General features: G+C 40.0%; 2 protein-coding genes across 2 annotated transcripts; both read left to right on the top strand.

The window, feature by feature from the left end:
* Positions 1–12,134: 12,134 nt before the first annotated feature.
* Positions 12,135–13,547, top strand: LOC146906575 (uncharacterized). The gene has a single exon (XM_085728884.1). The coding sequence runs from the start codon at positions 12,135–12,137 to the stop codon at positions 13,545–13,547; it is 1,413 nt and encodes a 470-aa protein (XP_085585010.1).
* A 470-nt stretch (positions 13,548–14,017) lies between these two features.
* Positions 14,018–22,356, top strand: LOC146906574 (uncharacterized). The gene is made up of 2 exons (XM_085724686.1): positions 14,018–17,630; positions 17,924–22,356. Exons 1-2 carry the CDS (start codon positions 14,149–14,151, stop codon positions 21,387–21,389), a joined length of 6,948 nt encoding a protein of 2,315 aa, XP_085580812.1. The 5' UTR covers positions 14,018–14,148; the 3' UTR covers positions 21,390–22,356.
* Positions 22,357–24,039: the final 1,683 nt, after the last annotated feature.

Genomic DNA, 24,039 nt, shown 5'->3' with positions numbered 1-24,039 from the left:
TATCATCCGGGTAAAGCTAATGTTGTTGCAGATGTCTTAAGTAGGAAGACTTTACATATGTCTGCTATGATGGTTAAAGAGTTTGAATTGCTTGAACAGTTTAGAGATTTGAGCTTAGTCTGTGAAATGTCGTCTCGGAGTGTTAAGCTAGAAATGCTGAAAATTTATAATGATTTCTTGAAAAGTATTAAAGATGCGCAGAAAGTTGATGTTAAGTTTGTGGACTTGTTGGTTGCTAGTAGTCAAACAGAAGATAATGACTTTAAGGTCGATGATCAAGGTGTGTTGAGGTTTCGAGGTAGGATTTATATTCCAGACAATGATGAGATGAAGAAGATGATTCTTGAAGAGAGTCATAGGAGTAGCTTAAGTATTCATCTGGGAGCTACAAAGATGTAACATGACTTAAAGAAGTTGTTTTGGTGGTCTGGATTGAAACGTGATGTAGCACAATTTGTGTACTCTTGTTTGATTTGTCAGAAGTCGAAGGTGGAGCATCAGAAACCTGCTGGGTTGATGACACCATTAGATGTACCAGAATGGAAATGGGATAGTATATCCATGGATTTTGTGACAAGTTTGCAGAATACTCCTAAAGGGAATAACGTTATTTGGGTGATTGTTGATAGATTGACGAAGTCGGCACACTTCATTCCGATTAATATTAGTTTTCCTGTAGCTCAGTTGGCGGAAATTTATATTCGAGACATTGTGAAGCCGCATGGTGTTCCTTCGAGCATTGTGTCAGATAGAGATCCAAGATTTACTTCTAGATTTTGGAAGAGTTTGCAAGAAGCTTTAGGTTCTAAGTTGAGGTTAAGTCCGGCTTATCATCCTCAGACAGACGGTCAGTCGGAAAGAACGATTCAGTCATTGGAAGATTTGTTGAGAGTTTGTGTACTTGAGCAAGGAGGAAGTTGGGATAGTCACCTTCCGTTGATAGAGTTCACATATATTAACAGTTATCATTCTAGTATTGGGATGGCACCCTTTGAGGCGTTGTACGGACGGAGGTGTAGGACTCCGTTGTGTTGGTTTGAAACAGGTGAAAGTGTGATTTTAGGACTAGAGATTGTTCAGCAGACTACAGAGAAGGTGAAGATGATTCAAGAAAAGATGAAAGCATCGCAGAGTCGACAAAAGAGTTACTATGATAAGCGTAGGAAAGACCTTGAGTTTCAAGAAGGAGATCACGTGTTCTTGAGAGTTACTCCGATGACCGGTGTTGGTCGTGCATTGAAGTCAAAGAAGTTGACTCCGAAGTTTATTGGTCCGTATCAGATATCGGAAAGAGTTGGAACGGTGGCGTATCGAGTGGGTTTACCACCGCATTTATCGAATTTATATGATGTGTTTCATGTGTCGCAACTTAGGAGGTATGTTCCAGACCCGTCTCATGTGATCCAGAGAGATGATGTGCAAGTTAGAGACAACCTTACGGTTGAGACATTACCAGTGAGGATCGAAGGGAGTGAAGTGAAAAAGTTGAGGGGCTAAGAGATACCTCTTGTGAAGGTCGTTTGGGACGGAGCGACTGGTGAAAGCTTGACGTGGGAGCTAGAGAGTAAGATGATGGAGTCTTATCCAGAGTTGTTTGCTTGAGGTAAATTTTCGAGGACGAAAATTCTATAAGTTGGGGAGAGTTGTAACGCCCGTCTTAATTATTTAATTATTTTAATGAGTTTTAGCATATATTCATATGATTTATATGTGTGATTTATATGATTTATGAGGTTTACATGATTTGTATGAATTATATGAAATTTGAGTGAATTATAAGATTATAAGGTTTATGAGGAGTTATATGATTTTTAGAGATTTTATGAAGTATTGTGACGTATTTTATAATATAAGATTTAGAAATAAAATAAATATTTAGAGGAGGGGCTGTTTCATAAAATTAGAAAGTTTAGTCAGAAAACGGGGAGTTACAGCATCCATCTGAAAGATGCAATTGAGCTCCTCATCCAAAGAGGGCGGCTCAAACAGTTCGTGAAGAACCCAGAAGCAGAAATAAAGACCGTCGGCCTCGTCGGTGACGGCTCCGAGCCAGGAAGAGCCATCGCCATGTCCGTGGAACATCTCAGTGATTTCCCCGACAATGTAGAGATCACCCCCTACTCATGCACCTGGGAACAGTTCCCCACTGCCAACATCATCACTGGAGGAACGCTGAACATCTCCATGGGAAGCATGAAGAGGAAATTTGAAGAGCTCATGAGCTTCAATTCCATGGCCCCCACCAACCGCAGAGGAAGGCCACCTTTGACATTCTACGATTTTGAGCTTCCTGGTGGTGCTTCAAATTCCGCCATTCCTTTGCTCGTGCGAGCATCGTTGGCCAATGCAGACTTCCGACGAGTCCTGATTGACACAGGGGCCTCGTGTGACATCATGTATACGAGCCTATTCAGGACTCTTCAACTGACGGAGAAAAACATTTCTCCCGACGTTGGAGATGAACTCTACGGCTTCAACGGCACATCTACTCAGCCATGGGGGTACGTAGAACTACTGGTCACCTTCGGAGAAAAGGAGGCCGAGAAAACAATAAAGATCCCATTCTTGGTGATCGATTGCCCTTCTTTCTACAATTGCATCATAGGGAGAATCAAGCTCGCCCAGCTAGGGGCCGCATGTTCAACCACTCACCTGAAGTTGAAGTACCTTGCGAAAGATGGCATCATCGCCTCTCTCAACGGAGCCATCGAAGCTGCAAGAAGATGTTTCCTCCAAGCTAACAAATCTCAGGACTCGGCTTCCCAATCCAGCAATCCTGCTGAAGACAAAGGGAAAGCTGTTGCGAGCACTGTGGATGCCAACTTGGTCGAACTTGACCCCAGGTTCACCAAGGAATACCTGAAGGAACAAAAATGGGAGAAGAAGGATCCGCTCAACGTGAAACTTCTTAGACATATTCCTGATGGTGAGTTTGAGCTGGACCCTTTTGGAAGCGACCCCTCGAAAAATTTCAAGATTGGCAAGGATCTCCCCGAACTTGTCAAGAACTAGTTGATTGCCTGCCTCAGGGAGAACGCCGACCTATTCACATGGAGCGCGACTGACATGCCCAGAATTGACCCTAGCGTCGCTTGTCACCAGCTGACAGTAGATCCCGGGGTTAGCGCTGTAGCCCAGCGACGTAGAAAACAGTCTCCTGAAAAATCAGAGGCTGTAGAAAAAGATGTAAAAGACCTCCTAGAGGCAAATTTTATTTCTAAGGCCAAATACACTACCTGGCTCTCCAATGTTGTACTTGTCAATAAATCTAATGGAAAATGGCGTATGTGTGTTGACTATACCGATCTTCATAGGGCCTGCCCTAAAGACGCATATCCTCTTCCTAACATCGATAAACTCATAGATAATTCCTCCGGCTACAGACTTTTATCCTTCATGGACGCCTATTCTAGGTACAACCAAATACCTATGGCTAAAGAAGATAAAATGAAAACAGCCTTCATGACCGAATCGGGGAACTATTACTACTACGTAATTCCCTTCGGTCTGCGAAACACGGGGGCTACTTATCAACGTATGATGAACAAAGTCTATGACAAGACACTTCTGGGCGACATTCTCGAGGTTTACATGGACGACATGATCGTAAAATCCCAACAAGAGGTGGATCATGCCGCTCATCTCAGAAGAGTGTTCGAGCAGACTCGGAAGTACAACATGCGACTCAACCCAGAGAAATGCACCTTTGGAGTACAAGCGGGTAAATTCCTTGGTTTCTATTTGACAGAAAGAGGAATCGAGGCGAACCCTGACAAATGCCGCGCATTTACGGAGATTCCAACACCCCACTCCAAGAAGTGCATCCAAACGCTTAATGGTATGTTGACTGCTCTCTCTAAATTTGTGGCTAAATCTGCTCAACACGCACTTCCTTTCTTCAAACTCTTGAGGAAAGAAACGAAGTTCGAATGGACGGACGAGTGCGAGGCCGCCTTAAAACATCTCAAAGAAACCCTCTCTACGCCACCGGTGCTCTCGCGACCCGGTCAAGGTGAAGTACTGTACCTATACCTTTCTGTTTCCTCTGACGCGGTCAACGCCGTCCTCATCAGAGAAACGACGAAGGGACAGAAACCGGTGTACTTCACCAGCAAAGCATTGTTAGGACCTGAAATGGGGTATCAGAGAATTGAAAAGGTAGCTCTCGCACTCCTCATAGCAGTCCGAAGATTGAGACAGTATTTCCTAGCGCATACTGATCGATGTCGTGCACGATCAAAATAAGTACTTTAAAACAAGTACTACAAGGTAGGTAACCTTGATCGTCTCTCCAGGATTTCTGATTTAACAATTACCAATAACAAGAACAACAACTATGAATTCAAAAATATAAATTGGGGGGTTTTGTTTCAGGTTGTAAAGAACAGTAAATAGGATGATGAATTCAATTAATAGAAAAGCAATCCACTGGTTTTAGGAAACTTTGTTTATCATCTATCACAGGTTCTCAGAGAATATTTGGTTAAAAGTTTATGCTTTGGTTGATTATAAAACTCATTTAACAAGCGAAAATCAGTTTTATATAGAATTCGTTTGATTAAGCATCGTACGTGTTCAACTAACTATGGTGATGATCAAGTGTCACCAAGAACAAAGTTAATATCATAACAAGATTCGATCAACCCTTTTTTGCAAGCGAAAGAAAGCATATAGTTTTCTGTTCAAATTAATTTAAACAAGCGATGAATTAATTCGAACAATCTCAACGGTATGAATATGAAATAGAATAATTAAGCATCAATTGTACCAAATTCATACACATTAGAGAGACAAGAAAATTGATATATGATCAGCATAAACATAACAAATTGCTATTATAACCGAACCTCAAGAGTAACAACAAAGTTCCTTCACCAATGGATCGAAAGAGAGATTAGTTCTCCAAAGCAAGTGGCTGCCTTAGGGTTTCTATTTTCTGAAACGTGAATGCAGAATCCGCAGCCCTAGCTGTGTTTTTAGTTTTTATATTACATGGGAAAAACGGGCCTTACAAGTATCGGGCCGTAAAACAAATGTTGTCTCGAAATTAATTATTTAAAATAACGTCTGGAACAAAACGCGATTATTTGACTCCTTTGCGCTCTGAACTGGGTTCTGGCCTCAACATAAAAGTTGTAGAATTTTCTCTTAGCTTTCCAACGCATGGTCGTGGCCTCAAACCAATAAACGTAACTCCAGTTTTTCCCTGCGCAATGAAAGGTGTCAAATTACTGTTTATTACCTCAGAGATGGGGTAGATAATGCCAGCTTGTAACAACTTGGTTACTGAAGAAAAATCGAAAGATATCATACACTGCGGAAGAAGAAGAAGAATTTCGATTTTCTTTCCTTGGATCATTACAAATTTGACATGAATCAGTGATACGATTGTTACCTCGATAGTTTCTGTTCTGAATCACGATCACAGCTAAGCAAAGCAGCAAAGCCTCTAGCAAGTTCACACGAACAGTGCTCCTCCAAAACTCGGTGCTAGCCAATGAATTGGAAGTGCAGAGAAGAAATGGGTTGCTTCAAACCGTGTAACCAAAAACTTCAGCACCAGAGTTCTATTTATAGAACTTCTGGTGTACTCTGCAAGTCATAAGTCACTATTGGGCTTCAGTAAGCCCAACAACGAGTTTAGTAATTTTGCTAACTAATTAGCGTTATTTACTAAACGCACCCCTTATATAAGTCATACTTATATATTTCTCTTTTGACTGTTCTTTGTGTGTGACCCTATAGGTTCTAGTCACGTTGGCAATAATATTAAATCTAATATTTAATATTATAAACAATGAGCGGTATCTAGCAACACATCATTGCTACCCAAGTGACAAGAATGTCAAGTGATCTGACGAAACCTTTCCATGATAATACTCATGTGTACACTTACTCCTTTGTCTCGATATCTTTATTGATCCCAAGGCATAGATATTGTCACCCTTGTATAGATCAATGTTTATATTGCTTGATTCCGAAATATACTGAATAACGAATAAGTCCAATATCTTATATTGACTTAGTTCGGCATGGCCATGCAATTTTACAGTCATATTTCATCAAGAGGCCTAAATATATATCTCCTGTTTATGAGGAGGGACAAATCCCATCTAGGACACTCATGTCCCTCAGCATGATTCATCAAGTACCCATCAACCAACGTTATGGTTATCCTTTTACAGACAACGTTAGAATGGCAACAAAGCACTTCAGTCCACATTTAGGGATCATAGTGGTTTCAGGTCTAAGAGCGATATACATTATTATCATCGTGAGAATATCTTATGACAATTTCATAACTTACTATGTAGTATTCTCACGGCAGGTCAATCCAATATAAATATTACTCCTAATATTTATATCTATGTGAAGACTTGATAACTCTTTTATCCATGATCTGTGAGATGTGATCATCAGTCTACCCACATAATAGTCTCTATGCTTTAATGATATCCCACTTCTCAATAAAGTTCGACTACGGATACTTTAAGAATAGTTTCCTTATGTTTAACGGGGTCTCACAATTAAGTTATACTTAATGTTCCATCAAACGGACTAACTATTCTAGGGACATTATTATTTTGAAACAAAACAAAATCAATAAAGAAATGCCTTATTATTATATATTCACAATATATACTTATATCAATATCATGATACAAAGCCAAACCCAATCAACATAGATTGGCTATTAGGGCTTACTCCAACAATCTCCCACTAGCACTAAAAGCCAATCAAATATTAACTCAATATCTATTGGTCAAGTGTTAGCATCAAGCACACTATGGGCAAGATACTCTACTAGCAGATAAGGAACTCTTTCCTATGTTGGTAGGTCATACTTCTTTCAATTTCCACTTTCGATCTTCTATTGAAAAGAAATCGAAGTGTCAAAGTATACATTTGGATCATTGGTGAGATCAAGTTTTTCATTGCTCGCAAGATTTAAACCAATTTTACCTCAGACAAGATTAATGGAATCCACAACGCAAGAAACACATGGTTTTTCACTCAATTATGAGCTAAACAATCCAAATCATATATATTTGACATCTGTAATAGAAACAACAACTATCTGAAGCTTGTACTTTTACAAATTTCATAGGTTATATCTTTGCATAACATTTATTCCAAATTACGATCTGGATATACTGTACACCTATATGAAAGTCAACATCATTGTAACTCATTTACAATGTTTCTTTCATCCATGTTCAAGAAACAATCCATAGTCCTTTAAGATATCCAAGGATATTCTTGAAGGTATTCTAGTGTCGAACACTATAATCAATTTTGGTACATATTAGGAATAATTTTCTAACCATGTCTCACATGTATAGATAAATTGTTTTGGTGACTAGTATGTCATCCACATACTCCACCAAACTAATATCAATGCTCCCACTAATCTCCTTATGTGCACAAGATTTCTTTATTAATAAAAGCTTTCATAAAACTTCACTAATAAAACAAATAATTCAACTTCAAGAAGCTTGCTCCAATTCATACATGAATTTTGTAATATATATACCTTTCTAGCATCCTTTGGATTAACAAAACCCTACATATATGTCAAATACATATACAAGGTCATTCTAATTAAAGAATGCAACATTGTTGTCCATCTCCTAGAATTTGCATTATACAATAATGACAAGTGGGATCGTTAGATTTAAGCATTATGATGATGTAATAGTTTCGTCATGATTTGCATCACGAGTTGCATGAAACCTTCTACATTCAATCACATCTTAAATGTATTCATAATACCATCCATGTCAGCTTTCTACAAGAAAACTCACATTCATCTCATGAGTCATACTCATTTGGATGATTTAACCAATATCCATATATGGTTTGTGTACATGGATTCTTTATAAGATCCCATGGCATTTAGCCATTTCTCAAAGTTCAGGCCATTTACGACCTTCTAGTAAGTTTGGGGCTCATCTACCATGAAAATCATAACACCTTGTTGAGCCATGACAAAATCATGTTACTCATTGTAGTGATATGACATATCAAACTCATCTAGATCTTGTGCTACTCGAACTGGTGATTTAACAACAACCCTTTGTTGAATTAGTTCATGTTCCATTCTTAAAGATACATGTATTTAGTGGTACTTGACTTAATTCAAGTTCTACAACACTCCCACTGGCTCCTGCAGAGACATACTCCTTTAATAGGAATACTCCAGATCTAGAGACAAACGACTATTGTCATGAAAGGTGATGTATAATCAGTATCCCTTAGTTTCCTTAGGGTACCTCCACAAATGTACATTCATTTAATTTGTAGTTTAGTTTATCTAATAAACTGTCATACTCCAATTTTGGACCAGTCATTTCTTTTTAGTCGTATTTTTAAAACGTCAAACTCTTTTCGCTTTATTTATTTAAAGTCATTTAGTCGTCTTTTAAAAATTTTTAAGGCTTTATTTTACAGTTCGAAATGAAAAATCTTTTTGTCCAAGCTTCGTGTAGTTTAAATTATTTCTTTTTGGGCGTCAGCTTTTAAAAAAAAATATTTTACGCGCTCGTTTTAATATTCAGTGTCTCATCTTTATTTTAAAAGCTTTTAATTCAAAATTCCCTCTTTGTCCATCTTTAAAATTACTTTGAAAAGTTTTTACTTTAAAACACCACGTTATTTTTTAGACGTTTCGGTCGAAATTTCGGCAGAGAGGTATTTTAAAATACCTCATTTAAGAAAATCTTTAGTTTTATTATTATTGTTTTATTATTATTATTATTTTTATTATAATTATTTTTTATGTTTAGCTAAGTCACGTGAGTTTTAAACTCACCATCTTTTTTTATTTTCTTTTTATTATTCTTATTTCATTTTTAGTCCTTGAGTCTTTAGTTTGTCCAGCTGTCCAGCTTTGGATACCCTCTAGGGGTAATTTTGTCCATTTTTCATCTGCAGCCAAACCCTAGAAAAGCAGTATTTATAGCAGCATTAATTGTCAGAACTGTTCACCCAATCATTGACTGCAGCCGCAGCCTATCAATCAGAAACCCTAATTTCTCTTTTCAATTCTCAATTTCGAATCAAACCACAAAAAAATCAAAAAAATATCAAGAACAGTATGAACAATATGAACAATTCGTGAACATTCATACTCATTCTTTCCAGAAATTCGAATCTCTCTAACACAAAACCAACAGTTCAAACAACACTGTCACTACCAAAAGCTATTCTCATACAAATCATCAAAACACCAAATCGGTGTCATCACTCAAAGATCATCATCATCTTTTTGGATCGGTCACTTTAATAAAGAAGCAGATCAGAATACTTGGAGCACGTAAGCAAGCTCAAAGCTAGGCGAAATCGATCCCAAGCCTCCACCAGCTCCAAATCGAAGTTTTCTTACTCTCTTTCTGAAGAAATAACCTCCAGATCCTAACACGATCCAAAGAGGTAACAAATTTCTTCTTCTTCTGTGCATTTGCTGCGATTTTCATGTTGTCTGGTGACTTATGTTTGAAATAGCTTAGTATTGTTTTGTTTTGGTTTTAAAAAACGAGTGTTCAAACGTAGATCTAGACCTCCAGAAGCGTTTTCATCGAAAAACAAGTTGATTTTGGTAACAAGTAAAGAAAAAGGAGCCTAGATCTACTTCCGATTTTGAAAAAAAACGTAAAAAAAATTGTCCGACGCGGCGGCGCCGCCCGTTTGGGCTGAGCACCACCGCGTCGGAAGCTCTAGCCACCATCTTCTCCGATCGTTTTGAAGTTAGAGAGAAGGGAGAGCTCTTTGAGTTAGAGAGAGAGAAGGAAATGAGAATTATGAAGGGAAAACCGGTTCCAACCCTTTTATAAGCTATACAAACCGGTCTGGTTCACCTGAACCGGATCGGTCTGTTCGGTTTTCTCCCTTTCCTCTCTAAGCCATCAGATCTATCATCTGTCTCTAAATCCAACGGTCTGCTTATTTCCTTTTGATTCATTATCATGCGCTGTAGTTGGATATGGGATGCTCCCCTGATTGTGAACCATCAGATCTACTTTCTCAGGTAGATCTGACGGTCCTTAGGACTTCTGGCCTATTTCCATGCTCTTTTTTTGACTGCTGCCTACCGTATGCACACTGTTTTTAGCCTTATGATCGAAATATCCAAAGGCCAGGATCAAATCCTCTGCCAATGGATCAAAGTGAAGGCCCAGCTTTTTTTTTCTTTCTTTTTCTCTACTTTTTTATTACTGAAACCCCTCTGTTGTGTTACTTACACCCCTGTCTCATTCAAAAATTCCCCAAAAACTCCTAAAAAATATATGTGTTTATTTTATCGTTTTATTTACTGTTTTTGCTGTTGATATTTTCACTATATTTCATAATTTCATATTCTAAATTTCTTTCATGCATTTTATTTAATATTGTCTCATATATTTTAAAACTTTGGTTTCCATATTTTATCCTTTTGTGTTCTTGGCTTTAAAACTTTAGGTCATGCATTCTTTTTAATGTCCTAAGCATTTTCTCACATATGCATCTTGCTTTATTTTATGCCTTATCATTGCATTGCATTTTAGTAATTGATGCTTTAACTTTCTCTATATCTCATTTAATCATGCTTGCTTTAAATTTCGGTATCTATTCATTGTTTCCTATTGCAAAGCCCCATAACTATTAGTGTGTATAATTAGGGGAATGATGTAATTTGTTGTGGGCTTTGCATTTAGGAATGGTATGTAATAGCTTAGTAATTGCACACACCGACACAAGCACCGACACTACACCATTTTATTCATGCTTGCTTTACTTTTTGCATCGTTACGTTAACTTTCCGTTAGTTAGGAAAATCACTTTTATCTCAAAATTAAATAAACAAAAGTCAAATTATTTTCATAATAAACCTTGGATCCAAATCCAAGTGATTTTCCCTTTATTTTCTTAATCAAAATCCTAATTGAACTTTAATTAAACTTAGACTCAATTTCTTAAATAAAATGAAACAACCTCACTTCTATTTTTATTTCTAGTGCCTTGAGGCCCCTCAATCTCCTTCTTGAAAACCTTTTTTTCAAAAAATAATTAAAATCAACCTAACCCACAAAAATATTTTTTATAAGAGTGAACTACGGTGGTTTTGATCCCTTTTAAGGGTACGTAGGCAGAGGCTTTATTCCTTTCAAATCAATCAAATAAAAATAACCAAAACTCCTACTTCTTCTCCCTCCATTCTTTCACTCATACTTTAAGCAATAATTTTCTAAATAAAAATAAAGTTAGAAAGAGGTTCTCACGGGGTACCGTGAACGACGCGGGTGCCTAACACCTTCCCGAATCGTAACCAACCCCCGGATCCAAAAAGGGTTTTTCAATCTCTTTTTCCCTTCCCAAGAATAAAATCGAGCAAGTCCGGTAGATTGAAGGTTCAAGTCCAATCAATGGCTTGACACCCGAAAATCTTGGTCTACAAAAATGGCGACTTCACTGGGGATCCTACGCGGGTTAAGCCCACCTTTCTTTCTTTATTTCTTATGCTTTATCATTTGTATATACTTTGTAATTATTTTTTACGTGAGTGGTAAGACAAAGTCCTATACCCGGACTTGAGTGAAACATAGGATATAGGACGGGGTAAAATCATAGTGACATACCAAGAGCATTCTTGGACCATGTTTACAAGTGATAACCCTACTCGGCGGAGGCCTCACGGAAGGTAGTAGTCTTGTTAACATGAGCATTCGTGTTGACGTTATTACTTTCAATGTGAGTGTCCGGTGAAGCCGTGGACCTTAGTAACCCTTAACCCCACTTGCCCTTTTTAGGACGTAGTGCGGAAACTGAACCAAGAGCATTCTTGACTTTAGTTGTCACGCGATACTACACTCAAACTAGACTTCCTTGTGGATGATATTGGACTAGGAGCATTCCTACGCACCGATAAATTCATAAGGGTAGTTGTAATTTGGGAACTTGGTAGAACCCTTTCACATGTGCAAATGAAAACCATAGTCCTTACCTAATGGCGTTATTATCCCTTGACTCCAACATTGTTTACCCTAAACCTCATTATGTTTTCATTGCATAATCATGCATACATGCATACATCCATAAACCTTTTGCTCATCAAAAAAATCGAAGGACTTAGACAAGTTTTTGTAAACATTGTAGATATGGCTACTAGGAGTATTAAGAGGTATGGCTTCAAGAAACAAAATTTGGAAGACTTGAGGAAGTTAGCAGTCATCGTCTCTGACCCGGTGGGCTTTCGAGGCCGTCATGGAAAATTGCTAAACATTCTCAACCAGAAGTTTGACGAAGGAGTTCTCAAGACCTTGGTTCAATTCTATGATAACCGTTACCACAGTTTTACTTTCCCTGATTATCAGCTCATTCCTACCCTCGAAGAATATGCTTACCTGGTTGGTTTACCCGTGCTTAATGAAGTACCTTTCAGTGGTCTTGAGGAACCCCCCAAAGCAAAAGCTATTGCAAACTCTCTTCACCTCAAATTGACCGACGTAACGTCTAACCTGACTGCTAAAGGAAAAGAGAAGATCTCAGGTCTCACTTCTGGGTTCTTGATCGGTAAAGCTTACACTTGTGCTAATGCTGGTAACATCCACGCTTTTGAGTCTATACTCGCCCTACTCATCTATGGTCTTGTGCTCTTTCCCAATGTTGAAGGCTTTGTTGATGCCAATGCTATCCACATTTTCCTCGCAAAAAATCCGGTCCCTACCCTTCTTGGTGACATCTACCATTCCCTTCACTATAGGACCGAGAAGCAAGATGGAACTATCCTTGGTTGTGCACCGTTGTTATATCAGTGGTATACCTTACATCTACCCCGATCCTACCTCACCAAAGAAAAAGCCCAATACTCTGAAAAAATCATGGCCCTTACCCCTGACAATGTAGTTTGGTATAACCCGGCTTATGATACTGGAGTGATCATTGATCGTTGTGGAGAGTATGGTAACGTGCCTCTTCTTGGCATTCATGGGGGGATCACCTACAACCCTATCCTGGCAAGACGCCAGTTCGGGTATCCTATGAAGCAAAAGCCCCTCAACATTGCACTAGACAGCATATTCTATCACTATCATACCGACAGCAAGGGTTTGAGGGAGCAATTCGTGAAGGCTTGGCATACCATTCATAAGAAGGATAGCAATCAGTTGGGAGAGAAGTCAGACCTCACTTATGCAACCTATAACCAATGGATCATTGATGAAGCTGCTAAGTACAAGATGCCTTACCCTATACCGAGATACTTATCATCAACCACTCCAGAGCAACCTTTCCCTTTACTTCCTGCCACTCAAGAGAAATATCAGGAGAAAATGGCTGACCTAAGCCGAGTGTGTGATACTTGGAAAAGGAAGTATGAAAAAGCTATGGCTCAAGTAGCAGATAAGGACCTCGAGATAGAACTGCAACAAAGTACCATCCTCAAGCAAGGGGAGCAGCTGATTGAGAAAAATATCCAAATTCAAGCTCTAAGCAAGAGGCTTGCACCGTTCATTAGCACAAAGGAGCGTATGGATTTCTTTGCAGGAACACACCCAGATGGCGAGGAGTAGGAGCGTGAGAGTTTCCCAGGCTTTTTTTATTTATGTTATAATTGTAGCTTTTGTTTATGAACTTTGGAGTCTATCCCTTGGCTCAGTCTGTTAGAAAGGGAACTACCTTGTAGTATTTTCTATTTTGGAGTCTATCCCTTGGCTCAGTCTGTTAGAAAGGGAACTACCTTGTAGTATTTTCTATTTTGGAGTCTATCCCTTGGCTCAGTCTGTTAGAAAGGGAACTACCTTGTAGTATTTTCTATTTTGGAGTCCACCCCTTGGCTCAGTCTGTTAGAAAGGGATTTATCTTGTAGTATTTTATATTTGTAAGTTTATCCTTTGGCTTGGTTGTTAGAAAGGGAATTATCTTGTAGTACTTTTATCATTAATGTAATGTTTAAGTTGTTATGTTTACAAAATTACTTCTATAAGTCCTTCGATAAAAATGAAAAATGCATACTTGCGCATCTTGCATATCATGCATCATATGCATTCATAAAAGTGTCAAAATCAAGTCTCACACTTCACTCCTTTTCTGCCGCAGTAATTGAAAGTGGCCCGACGAATTCAATACAAGCCTACTCGCATCCATCACACAAGGGCTTACATTAAGAAGAAGATGGCAAATGCGGAACAGGAAAACGTTCAGCTCAGAGCAGATGTTAGTAATCTCAAGGCAGAATTAGAGAAGATGGCACTTATGATGGAAGTCCTGATGACTGAGAGAGAACAAGCAGCGGTCTCCGAGCCAGCTCCTACTGTGGTCGCTTCTGTGGCACTTAACGGTACTTCACAGCCGATACCTGCTGTTGTTACATCTGCTGGGCCTACACAGCCTCTCATGGTGGGTTTCTCATCTGATGATATGAACAACCAGAGTTTCCGTCCTCCTGGTCCTCATGGTGTTACTTCCCAATACTACATGCCTCCCGGCTATCCTTGGGGCATGCCTCAGATGACCAATGATGGTGTCCGTCCTGGTACTACGGAAATGCCGTTCCCTTACGGCCAACAGTCAACCCCATTTGTTCAGCCGGGCCATCCAATTCCTCAGGCTGTTGTGACTCCTGCAGGACCCCATGTCCACGTCACACAACAAGAAGATGAACAGGTTTACCATTCAGGTAGTGTGGCAGGAAATAATGAAGTGGAAGACTTGCGTGAGAAATACGATGAAATGTGGCAAGAGGTGAAAGCCCTCCGTGCAAAAGATGCTGTTGGTCCAGAGGCCCATGAACTTTGCTTGGTCCCAGATGTTGTGATACCACCCAAGTTTAAGTTGCCAGAATTTGAGAAGTACAAGGGAAGCACTTGCCCTAAGCTTCATTTGGCTATGTATGTTCGAAAGATGTCAGCCCATGCTAGAGATGACAAGTTACTCATTCACTGTTTCCTCGACAGTTTGGCAGAGCCCGCGTCAAGGTGGTATATGAAGCTAGAGAAAGACAAGATCCATACTTTCAGAGATTTGGGGTTAGCTTTCATTCAGCAATATGACTACAACGGATTCCTGGTTCCAGATAGAGAACAACTCAGAGCTGAAAGTCAAGGAGACAAGGAAAGCTTTAGGGCATATGCCATGAGGTGGAGAGAGTTGGCATCACAGGTCGTCCCGACAATAGGAGACCCAGAGATGACCAAAATCTTTCTCAGAACTCTCAATCCGTTCTACTACCGAAACATGGTTGCCATAGCTCCTAACAATTTCAATGACATGGTGATTATGGGAATGCGTCTCGAAGAAGGGGTCCGAGAAGGGCGGTTAGTTGTTGAAGATGGGTCGTCAGGAAACTCGCCAGGGGGTACTTCGAGTGGTCCTTCGGGTGGTTCATCAAGTGGATCGTCTAATGGCAATAGGAGGTCTGGAAATGGATACCCAAGGAAGAATACTCAAGAGGTCAGCATGGTGGCCCAAGGCGGTCCCCAACCTGTGTACCCAAACTACCCATATGTCGCCAATGTCGCACCACAAGCGCCAGCCCCACAAAACCCACCTCAACAACAACAACGTCCTCAAGCTCCTCCACCATACTATCCACCATTATACCAACAACCTTACCAACCATACAATCCTCAACCATTCTACCCATACCCATATTATCCTCCACCACCCTCACCACCTCAACAACAACAACGTCCTCAAGCTCAACAGCAGCCTCGCCCTCCTAGAAATCAATTCCCTCCCATACCTATGCCATACAAGGATTTGTTGCCTTCTCTCCTTGCCAGAAATTTGGTGCAAACTAGGCCTCAGCCTCGCATGCAAAACCCTTTACCAGCCTGGTATCGTGCCGATCGCACCTGTGAATTCCATCAAGGGGCACCAGGGCATGATATTGAACATTGTCGCGCCCTTAAAGAAGAGGTCCAGAAGTTAATCAATGACAAAGAGCTAACCTTCGCGAACCCTGACCCTGTTGTTCCAAACAACCCTCTGCCGCCACATGGGCCTGCTGTCAATATGATTCAAGGAGACAACTATGTTCTCTATGCAAGTGATATCAAGACTCCTCTGGTCCCGATCCATGTAAAAATGTGTGAGGCCACCCTCTTCAGTCATAATCATGAGGCTTGTGTTGTATGTTCAGTGGATTCTCGCGGGTGTAAGCAAGTCCAGGACGATGTGCAGGGGTTACTGGACAGGAAAGAACTTGTTGTCACTAGAAAGGAGAAAGATAAGAATGTTTGTGTTGTTACTCCAGTTTTCAAGACTCGGGAGCCACTTGTGATAATGGTCAATCGTGCCAAGCCAGCCAGTACTCCCCTGGTGATCTGCCCGCCAGAACAGTTGCCTTATTCATCTCAAAAAGCTGTGCCGTATAATTACGAATACTCCATTCTGGAAGATGGAAAAAAGGTACCCCTTGATTCGTCAGTCCATGTAGACAACATTGCGGAAAATAGCAAGATCTTGAGGAGTGGACGGGTGTTCCCGGTTGTTAATCAGAAGGAAGTCAGTGCTCCAGCCGAAGAACCAGTGAAAGGGCGAAATCTTGATAAGGGCAAAGCTATCAGACAGCCCAATGAGATTGTCTATGAAGATAGTGATGAGATCTTGAAACTAATCAAGAGGAGCGAGTATAAGGTAGTGGATCAGTTGCTACAAACTCCTGCCAAAATCTCTATAATGTCTCTCCTATCCAGCTCTGATGCCCACAGAGATGCCTTGATGAAGGTGCTAGATCAAGCCTATGTGGAATATGATGTGACTCTGGGACAATTTGAAAGTATTGTGGGAAATGTGACCGCCTGCAACAATTTGAGCTTCAGTGACGAAGACCTCCCAGCGGAAGGAAAGAATCACAATCTGGCATTGCTTATCTCCGTCCTCTGCAAATCAGATTCTCTCTCTAACGTCTTGATAGATACTGGGTCCGCTTTAAATGTGATGCCTAAGTCCACTTTGGACCAGCTTTCATATCCAAAAGCTCTCTTGCAGCCCAGCACAGTGACGGTGAGAGCATTTGACGGAACTAGAAGGTCCGTATTTGGGGAAATAAAGTTGCCTATCTCAGTGGGCCCACATGAATTTGAAGTTAAATTCCAAGTTATGGAGATTCAGGCCTCTTTCAGTTGCCTCCTTGGCCGGCCTTGGATCCATGATGCTGGGGCAGTGACATCCACTCTCCACCAGAAGCTGAAGTTTATAAGTCATGGAAAGTTAATAACCGTAAGTGGTGAGACGGCCTTGTTGGTCAGTAATCTGTCGGCTTTCTCTTACATTGGTGGTAGTAGCTCAGAGGGGTCGTCATTCCAAGGTCTCTCCGTTGAAAGGAGTGCAAAGAAAGCTGAGACTAGTATGGCTTCTTTGAAGGACGCTCAGAGGGTTATTCAAGAAGGCAAGACTGAAGCGTGGGGTCAGTTGGTGGAGCTGCACGAGAACAAACGCAAAGAGGGAATTGGTTTCCCGAATAGCAAGCCTGGGACATTCAACCCTGCTGGTTGTACTTTTTACAGTGCTGGTTTTATCAATGATCCACCGGAGACTAATGCGATCATTGAGGATCAATCTGAAGAGGTGGCACCTATCTTCGTAACACCTGGGGGAGTCTGCTGCAATTGGATCGCTGTGGATGTTCCTTCTGTGATACCTCGCTTTAAGTAATATGTTTGTCTTTGTTTTTGTTTTTTCTTTAAGAAAACTCCTTTCGTCCTGCCCCAGACGAAAGTGAAACTTTGTAGGGCCTTATGTTTTGTTTCAAGTACTTTTGGTTATTAATGAAATCGTCGTTTCTATCACGGCCTTTATTTTACTTTACTTTATTTTATTTTAGTGCTTTTTCTGGAAAAAAATGGTAATACATAAAACCAAAATTGTTTCTCTTTTTCCTTTAAAAATCAAACTCAAAGGTCCTGCATTTACTCATTTAAAATCAATCATAAATCATATGCAGGCTGAACATAAATGAGCCCGTTGAACACAGTAATCCTATGCTTCCTCCCAACTTTGAGGTTCCCGTATATGAGGCTATGGTAGAAGGTGATGAAGAGATTCCTGATGAGATTAGATGGATGTTAGAGCGAGAAGGAAAAGCTATTCAACCTCATCAGGAAGAGATAGAAATTGTCAATCTGGGTACAGAGGAAGACAAGAAAGAAATCAAGATAGGGGCATTGTTGGATGCCACGGTTAAGGAAAGAGTTATTGAGCTTCTCAGAGAGTATGCTGACATTTTCGCATGGTCATACAAGGATATGCCAGGGATAGATGCCGAAGTTGTGGAACATCGTCTGCCTTTGAAGCCCGAGTGCCCGCCTGTTAAGCAGAAATTGAGGAGATCTCATCCCGATATGGCCCTCAAAATCAAGGAAGAAGTACGAAAGCAGATTGATGCCGGTTTTTTAATCACATCGGAATACCCTCAATGGTTAGCCAACATAGTGCCTGTCCCGAAGAAAGATGGTAAGGTCAGAATGTGTGTTGATTACAGAGATTTGAACAAAGCCAGTCCAAAAGATGATTTCCCTTTACCTCACATTGATGTATTGGTTGATAATACTGCTAAATGCAAAGTGTTCTCCTTCATGGATGGTTTCTCCGGGTATAATCAGATCAAGATGGCTCCTGAAGATAGAGAGAAGACATCTTTCATCACGCCATGGGGCGCTTTTTGCTATAAGGTGATGCCGTTCGGATTGATAAATGCTGGTGCCACTTACCAAAGGGGCATGACTAAGATTTTCCATGATATGATGCACAAAGAGGTCGAGGTTTATGTGGATGATATGATTGTCAAGTCAAGTACTGAAGAAGAGCATGTTGAGTATTTATTGAAGATGTTTCAGCGGTTGAGAAAGTATAAGCTCCGTCTAAATCCCAATAAGTGTACTTTCGGCGTCAGATCCGGGAAACTTCTTGGTTTTATCGTTAGTCAGAAGGGTATTGAAGTAGATCCCGACAAAGTCAAAGCTATCAGAGAGATGCCTGTTCCAAAAACCGAGAAACAAGTCAGAGGTTTCCTTGGTAGGCTGAACTACATATCCCGATTCATTTCTCAGATGACCGCTACATGTGGGCCGATATTCAAGTTGCTCCGCAAGGATCAAGGGATTGTGTGGACAGATGAATGCCAAAAAGCCTTCGATAGTATCAAGGAGTATTTGTTAGAACCTCCAATCCTTGTCCCTCCAGTAGACGGAAGGCCTTTGATCATGTATTTGACTGTATTGGAAGATTCTATGGGTTGTGTACTTGGTCAGCAAGATGAAACTGGTAAGAAAGAGCATGCAATTTACTACTTAAGCAAGAAGTTCACTGATTGTGAGACTCGATACTCCGCGCTGGAGAAAACTTGTTGTGCCTTAGTCTGGGCTGCCCGGCGTCTCCGCCACTACATGATTAATCACACTACTTGGTTGATCTCCAGAATGGATCCCATCAAATACCTCTTCGAGAAGCCTGTTCTGAACGGAAGAATCTCTCGTTGGCAGATGTTATTGTCCGAGTATGATATTGTGTACCGCACTCAGAAAGCTATCAAAGGAAGTGCCGTTGCTGATCATTTGGCCCATCAACCAATTGAAGATTACCAGCCTATCAAGTTTGACTTCCCAGATGAAGAGATCATGTATTTGAAGATGAAAGATTGTGATGAACCGTTGTTTGGTGAAGGTCCTGATCCTGAATCTGAATGGGGTTTGATATTTGATGGAGCTGTGAATGTCTATGGTAAAGGAATTGGGGCGATTCTCATCAAACCCAATGGCGAGCACATCCCTTTTACTGCAAGGTTACGTTTTGATTGTACAAATAACATTGCAGAGTATGAGGCTTGTATTATGGGTATTGAGGAAGCTATCGATTTGAGAATTAAGAAGATTAAGATATATGGTGATTCAGCTCTGGTGATTAACCAGATTAAGGGAAAGTGGGAAACTCATCATGACGGTTTGATACCTTACAGAGATTACGCCAGACGTCTGTTAACTTTCTTCAACAAAGTGGAATTGAACCACATTCCTAGGGAGGAGAATCAAATGGCAGATGCTTTAGCTACCTTATCCTCCATGATCAAGGTAAATTGCCCCAAAATGGTACCTTTGATTAGTGTCAAGTTCCTTGACAGGCCAGCTTATGTATTTGCTGCTGAAGCAGTCTTTGATGACAAACCATGGTTTCACGATATCAAGGTTTTCCTTCAAACTCAAGAGTATCCGCCTGGGGCATCTCGCAAAGATAAGAGGACTCTAAGAAGATTGTCTGGTAACTTTTTCTTGAATGGAGATGTGTTGTACAAAAGGAACTTCGATGAGGTTTTGCTCCGATGTATAGATCGGCGTGAGGCAGATTTGTTAATGCATGAGATACATGAAGGCACGTTCGGGACTCACGCTAATGGCTATGCAATGGCTAAGAAGGCGTTGAGGGCAGGCTATTACTGGATAACGATGCATGCTGACTGTTATCACCATGCCAAGAAGTGTCACAAGTGTCAGATTTATGCGGATAAGATCCATGTCCCGCCAACTTTGCTCAATGTTATCTCCTCCCCGTGGCCTTTCTCTATGTGGGGCATTGATATGATTGGTCGGATTGAACCAAAAGCTTCCAATGGACATCGTTTCATACTAGTGGCTATTGATTACTTCACCAAGTGGGTTGAAGCGGCATCTTATGCTAATGTGACCAAGCAAGTGGTGGTCCGATTCATCAAGAACAATATCATCTGCAGATATGGTGTCCCTAACAAGATTATCACAGATAATGGTACCAATCTGAATAACAAAATGATGAAGGAATTGTGCGAGGATTTCAAGATTGAACATCATAACTCCTCTCCTTATAGGCCACAGATGAATGGCGCAGTTGAAGCTGCAAATAAGAACATCAAGAAGATTGTGCAAAAGATGGTGGTCACTTACAAAGACTGGCATGAAATGTTACCTTATGCTTTGTATGGTTATCGTACCTCAGTGCGTACTTCGACAGGGGCAACCCCTTTCTCTCTGGTATATGGTATGGAGGCTGTACTCCCGGTGGAGGTTGAAATCCCATCTTTAAGGGTTTTGAAGGAAGCTGAATTGTCTGAAGCTGAATGGTGTCAGGATAGGTATGATCAGTTGAATTTGATTGAAGAAAAGCGTATGACAGCTTTGTGTCGTGGACAGCTATATCAGTCAAGAATGAAACAGGCATTTGACAAGAGGGTGCATCCCCGCAAATTTAAAGAAGGAGACCTTGTGGTCAAGAGTATCAAGTCCTTTCAACCAGACCCAAGGGGCAAATGGACACCTAACTATGAAGGTCCCTATGTTGTCAAGAGAGCTTTCTCTGGTGGTGCTTTAATACTTACAAATATGGATGGAGAAGAGTTACCTCGTCCTGTGAATTCTGATGCAGTCAAGAAATACTTTGTCTAGAAAATATAAAACAGCTCGGTAGGTTGAAAACCCGAAAGGGCGGCGTAAACCAAAAATGAGCGTCTCGATGGATTGAAAACCCGAAAGGGCGGTCCATGCAAAAATTAGAGACAAAAAAAAAAAAAAAAAAAAAAAAAGAGAGAATGTTTACCCTGATGGATTGAAAACCCGAAAGGGCGATCTATGCAAAAGTTAAGGGTTTATGACAAGTAACTGCATCAGACTAAGCATCACTCACTTGGGGCACCTTAGCTGTCAGAAGTTCTCCTATATCAGAGCATCATAGCAGTGGATTTCAAAGTTGTTAGGGAATATAGCGGTTATTGTGTTCAATGTACCTTCCATATATTAATTACCATTTTCCAAATTTTGTAATCCGTGGTGCCATGCCTTTGGCCGGTTACCATTTCTAATACATTAATTTGAGCCTGTGCTTTTGTTTGGAATTCTTGTTTATTCTATGTGCAAAATTTCTTCCATTTTTAATATTAGTACTTGAAACAAAAACTTTGAAAAATCTTTTAAAATTTTCATGTTTTCTTTGAAAAAAAAACAGAACAAAAATGACAAACATATTATCTTTACAGTTATGTATCATAGAAGCATGTGTCAACATCCGGTCTAAAAGCAGGTGGATACAACAATTGGACATAGTCATTGCTAAAAAAAAGAGAAAAAGAAAAAGCTCGCTAAGTTGAAAACCTGAAAGGGCGACTTAGGCAAGAATGAGCGTCCTGGTGGATCGAAAACCCGAAAGGGCGGTCCAGGCAAAAATTAAGGACATAGAAAATGCAAAAAAAAAGAGAATATATTCCCGATGGATTGAAAACCCGAAAGGGCGATCCAGGCAAAAGTTAGGGATTTCGAAAGATTTGAAAGAAAATATTCAAAAGAAAGCAATGACTATGTAGAGCCTGAATTTGAGAAGGTGCCGCGGTTGAGAAATGTCGACCTCTGCCAATGATTTGTTTGAAGGGTTGTACCCCGGCTTTTGTTTTGGTTCATCCCCAGCAATGTTATCCCCAATGAAGATTACTAAGTGTTGGCTATGCGATGTCGGGCCACTTTCTTTAGACCTGCCCATGTCTTTCTGTTAAATCGTCATATAAGTCTCATATGCACTCATTCATCCATGTATACATAGCACGCATACAAATATCATTCATGCATACTTGCATTATTTTCCTATGTCTCACTCCAATACACAAGATGTTAATCTCAAAGTGTCTAATCCATAAATGTCACCAATCAGTATGTGTTCAAGTGGCAGGTCCCATCAAGTAATCACTTTACCGATACCAATCAGTATATTCGTCTTTACCACGGCAGTTGGTAGTAGACAGGCTTTATCTTCCGTTTTTTCGTCTTTACCACGGGCAGTTGGTAATACACAAGCTTTAACCAGTATTTTCGTCTTTACCACGGCAGTTGGTAGTAGACAAGCTTTATCTTCCGCATTTTCATCATTTACCACGGGCTGTTGGTAATTGATAAGCTTTACTTTCCACCTCAAGCTTTACTTTTGTCTCAAGCTTTATGTTCAGTCTCAAGCTTTATCTCCCGTCTGAGCTTTATCTTCAGTCCAAGCTTTATCTTCCGCATTGTCATCGTTTACCACGGGCTGTTGGTAATTGATAAGCTTTACTTTCCACCTCAAGCTTTACTTTTGTCTCAAGCTTTATGTTCAGTCTCAAGCTTTATCTCCCGTCTGAGCTTTATCTTCAGTCCAAGCTTTATCTTCCGCATTGTCATCGTTTACCACGGGCTGTTGGTAATTGATAAGCTTTACTTTCCGTCTCAAGCTTTATTTTCCGTCTTAAGCTTTATTGCCTGTTCCAAGCTTTATCTTCGGTACTTTCGTCTTTATCACGACAGTTAATAAAAGACAAGCTTTATCCTCCGCATTTTCGCCTTTACCATGGCAGTCAGTATTAGACAGGCTTTTTCTCCCCAGTGTTATTTATCAGTTTGTTCCCCCAGTCAGTATATGTTTGTCGTCATAACATTGTACACATGCATACCATAACACTCATGAACATTACACTCTTAGCATCTCGACTGGTCCAAAAGTGGTGTATTTAAGTATTTAAGTCTCTTCGACCCATCGATTTAAAAGTCTTCTTCCAAATCTTTGTGACGAAGAAACTTAAATAGGGGCATCTGTCATACTCCAATTTTGGACCAGTCATTTCTTTTTAGTCGTATTTTTAAAACGTCAAACTCTTTTCGCTTTATTTATTTAAAGTCATTTAGTCGTCTTTTAAAAATTTTTAAGGCTTTATTTTACAGTTCGAAATGAAAAATCTTTTTGTCCAAGCTTCGTGTAGTTTAAATTATTTCTTTTTGGGCGTCAGCTTTTAAAAAAAAATATTTTACGCGCTCGTTTTAATATTCAGTGTCTCATCTTTATTTTAAAAGCTTTTAATTCAAAATTCCCTCTTTGTCCATCTTTAAAATTACTTTGAAAAGTTTTTACTTTAAAACACCACGTTATTTTTTAGACGTTTCGGTCGAAATTTCGGCAGAGAGGTATTTTAAAATACCTCATTTAAGAAAATCTTTAGTTTTATTATTATTGTTTTATTATTATTATTATTTTTATTATAATTATTTTTTATGTTTAGCTAAGTCACGTGAGTTTTAAACTCAC

The sequence above is a fragment of the Medicago sativa genome, chromosome 7, assembly GCF_051527215.1.
Source record: "Medicago sativa cultivar Bolivia chromosome 7, Bolivia_mono, whole genome shotgun sequence".
Lineage (NCBI taxonomy): Eukaryota > Viridiplantae > Streptophyta > Magnoliopsida > Fabales > Fabaceae > Medicago > Medicago sativa.
Note: the sequence above shows the minus strand (reverse complement) of the source record. Positions and strands in the feature narration are given on the sequence as shown.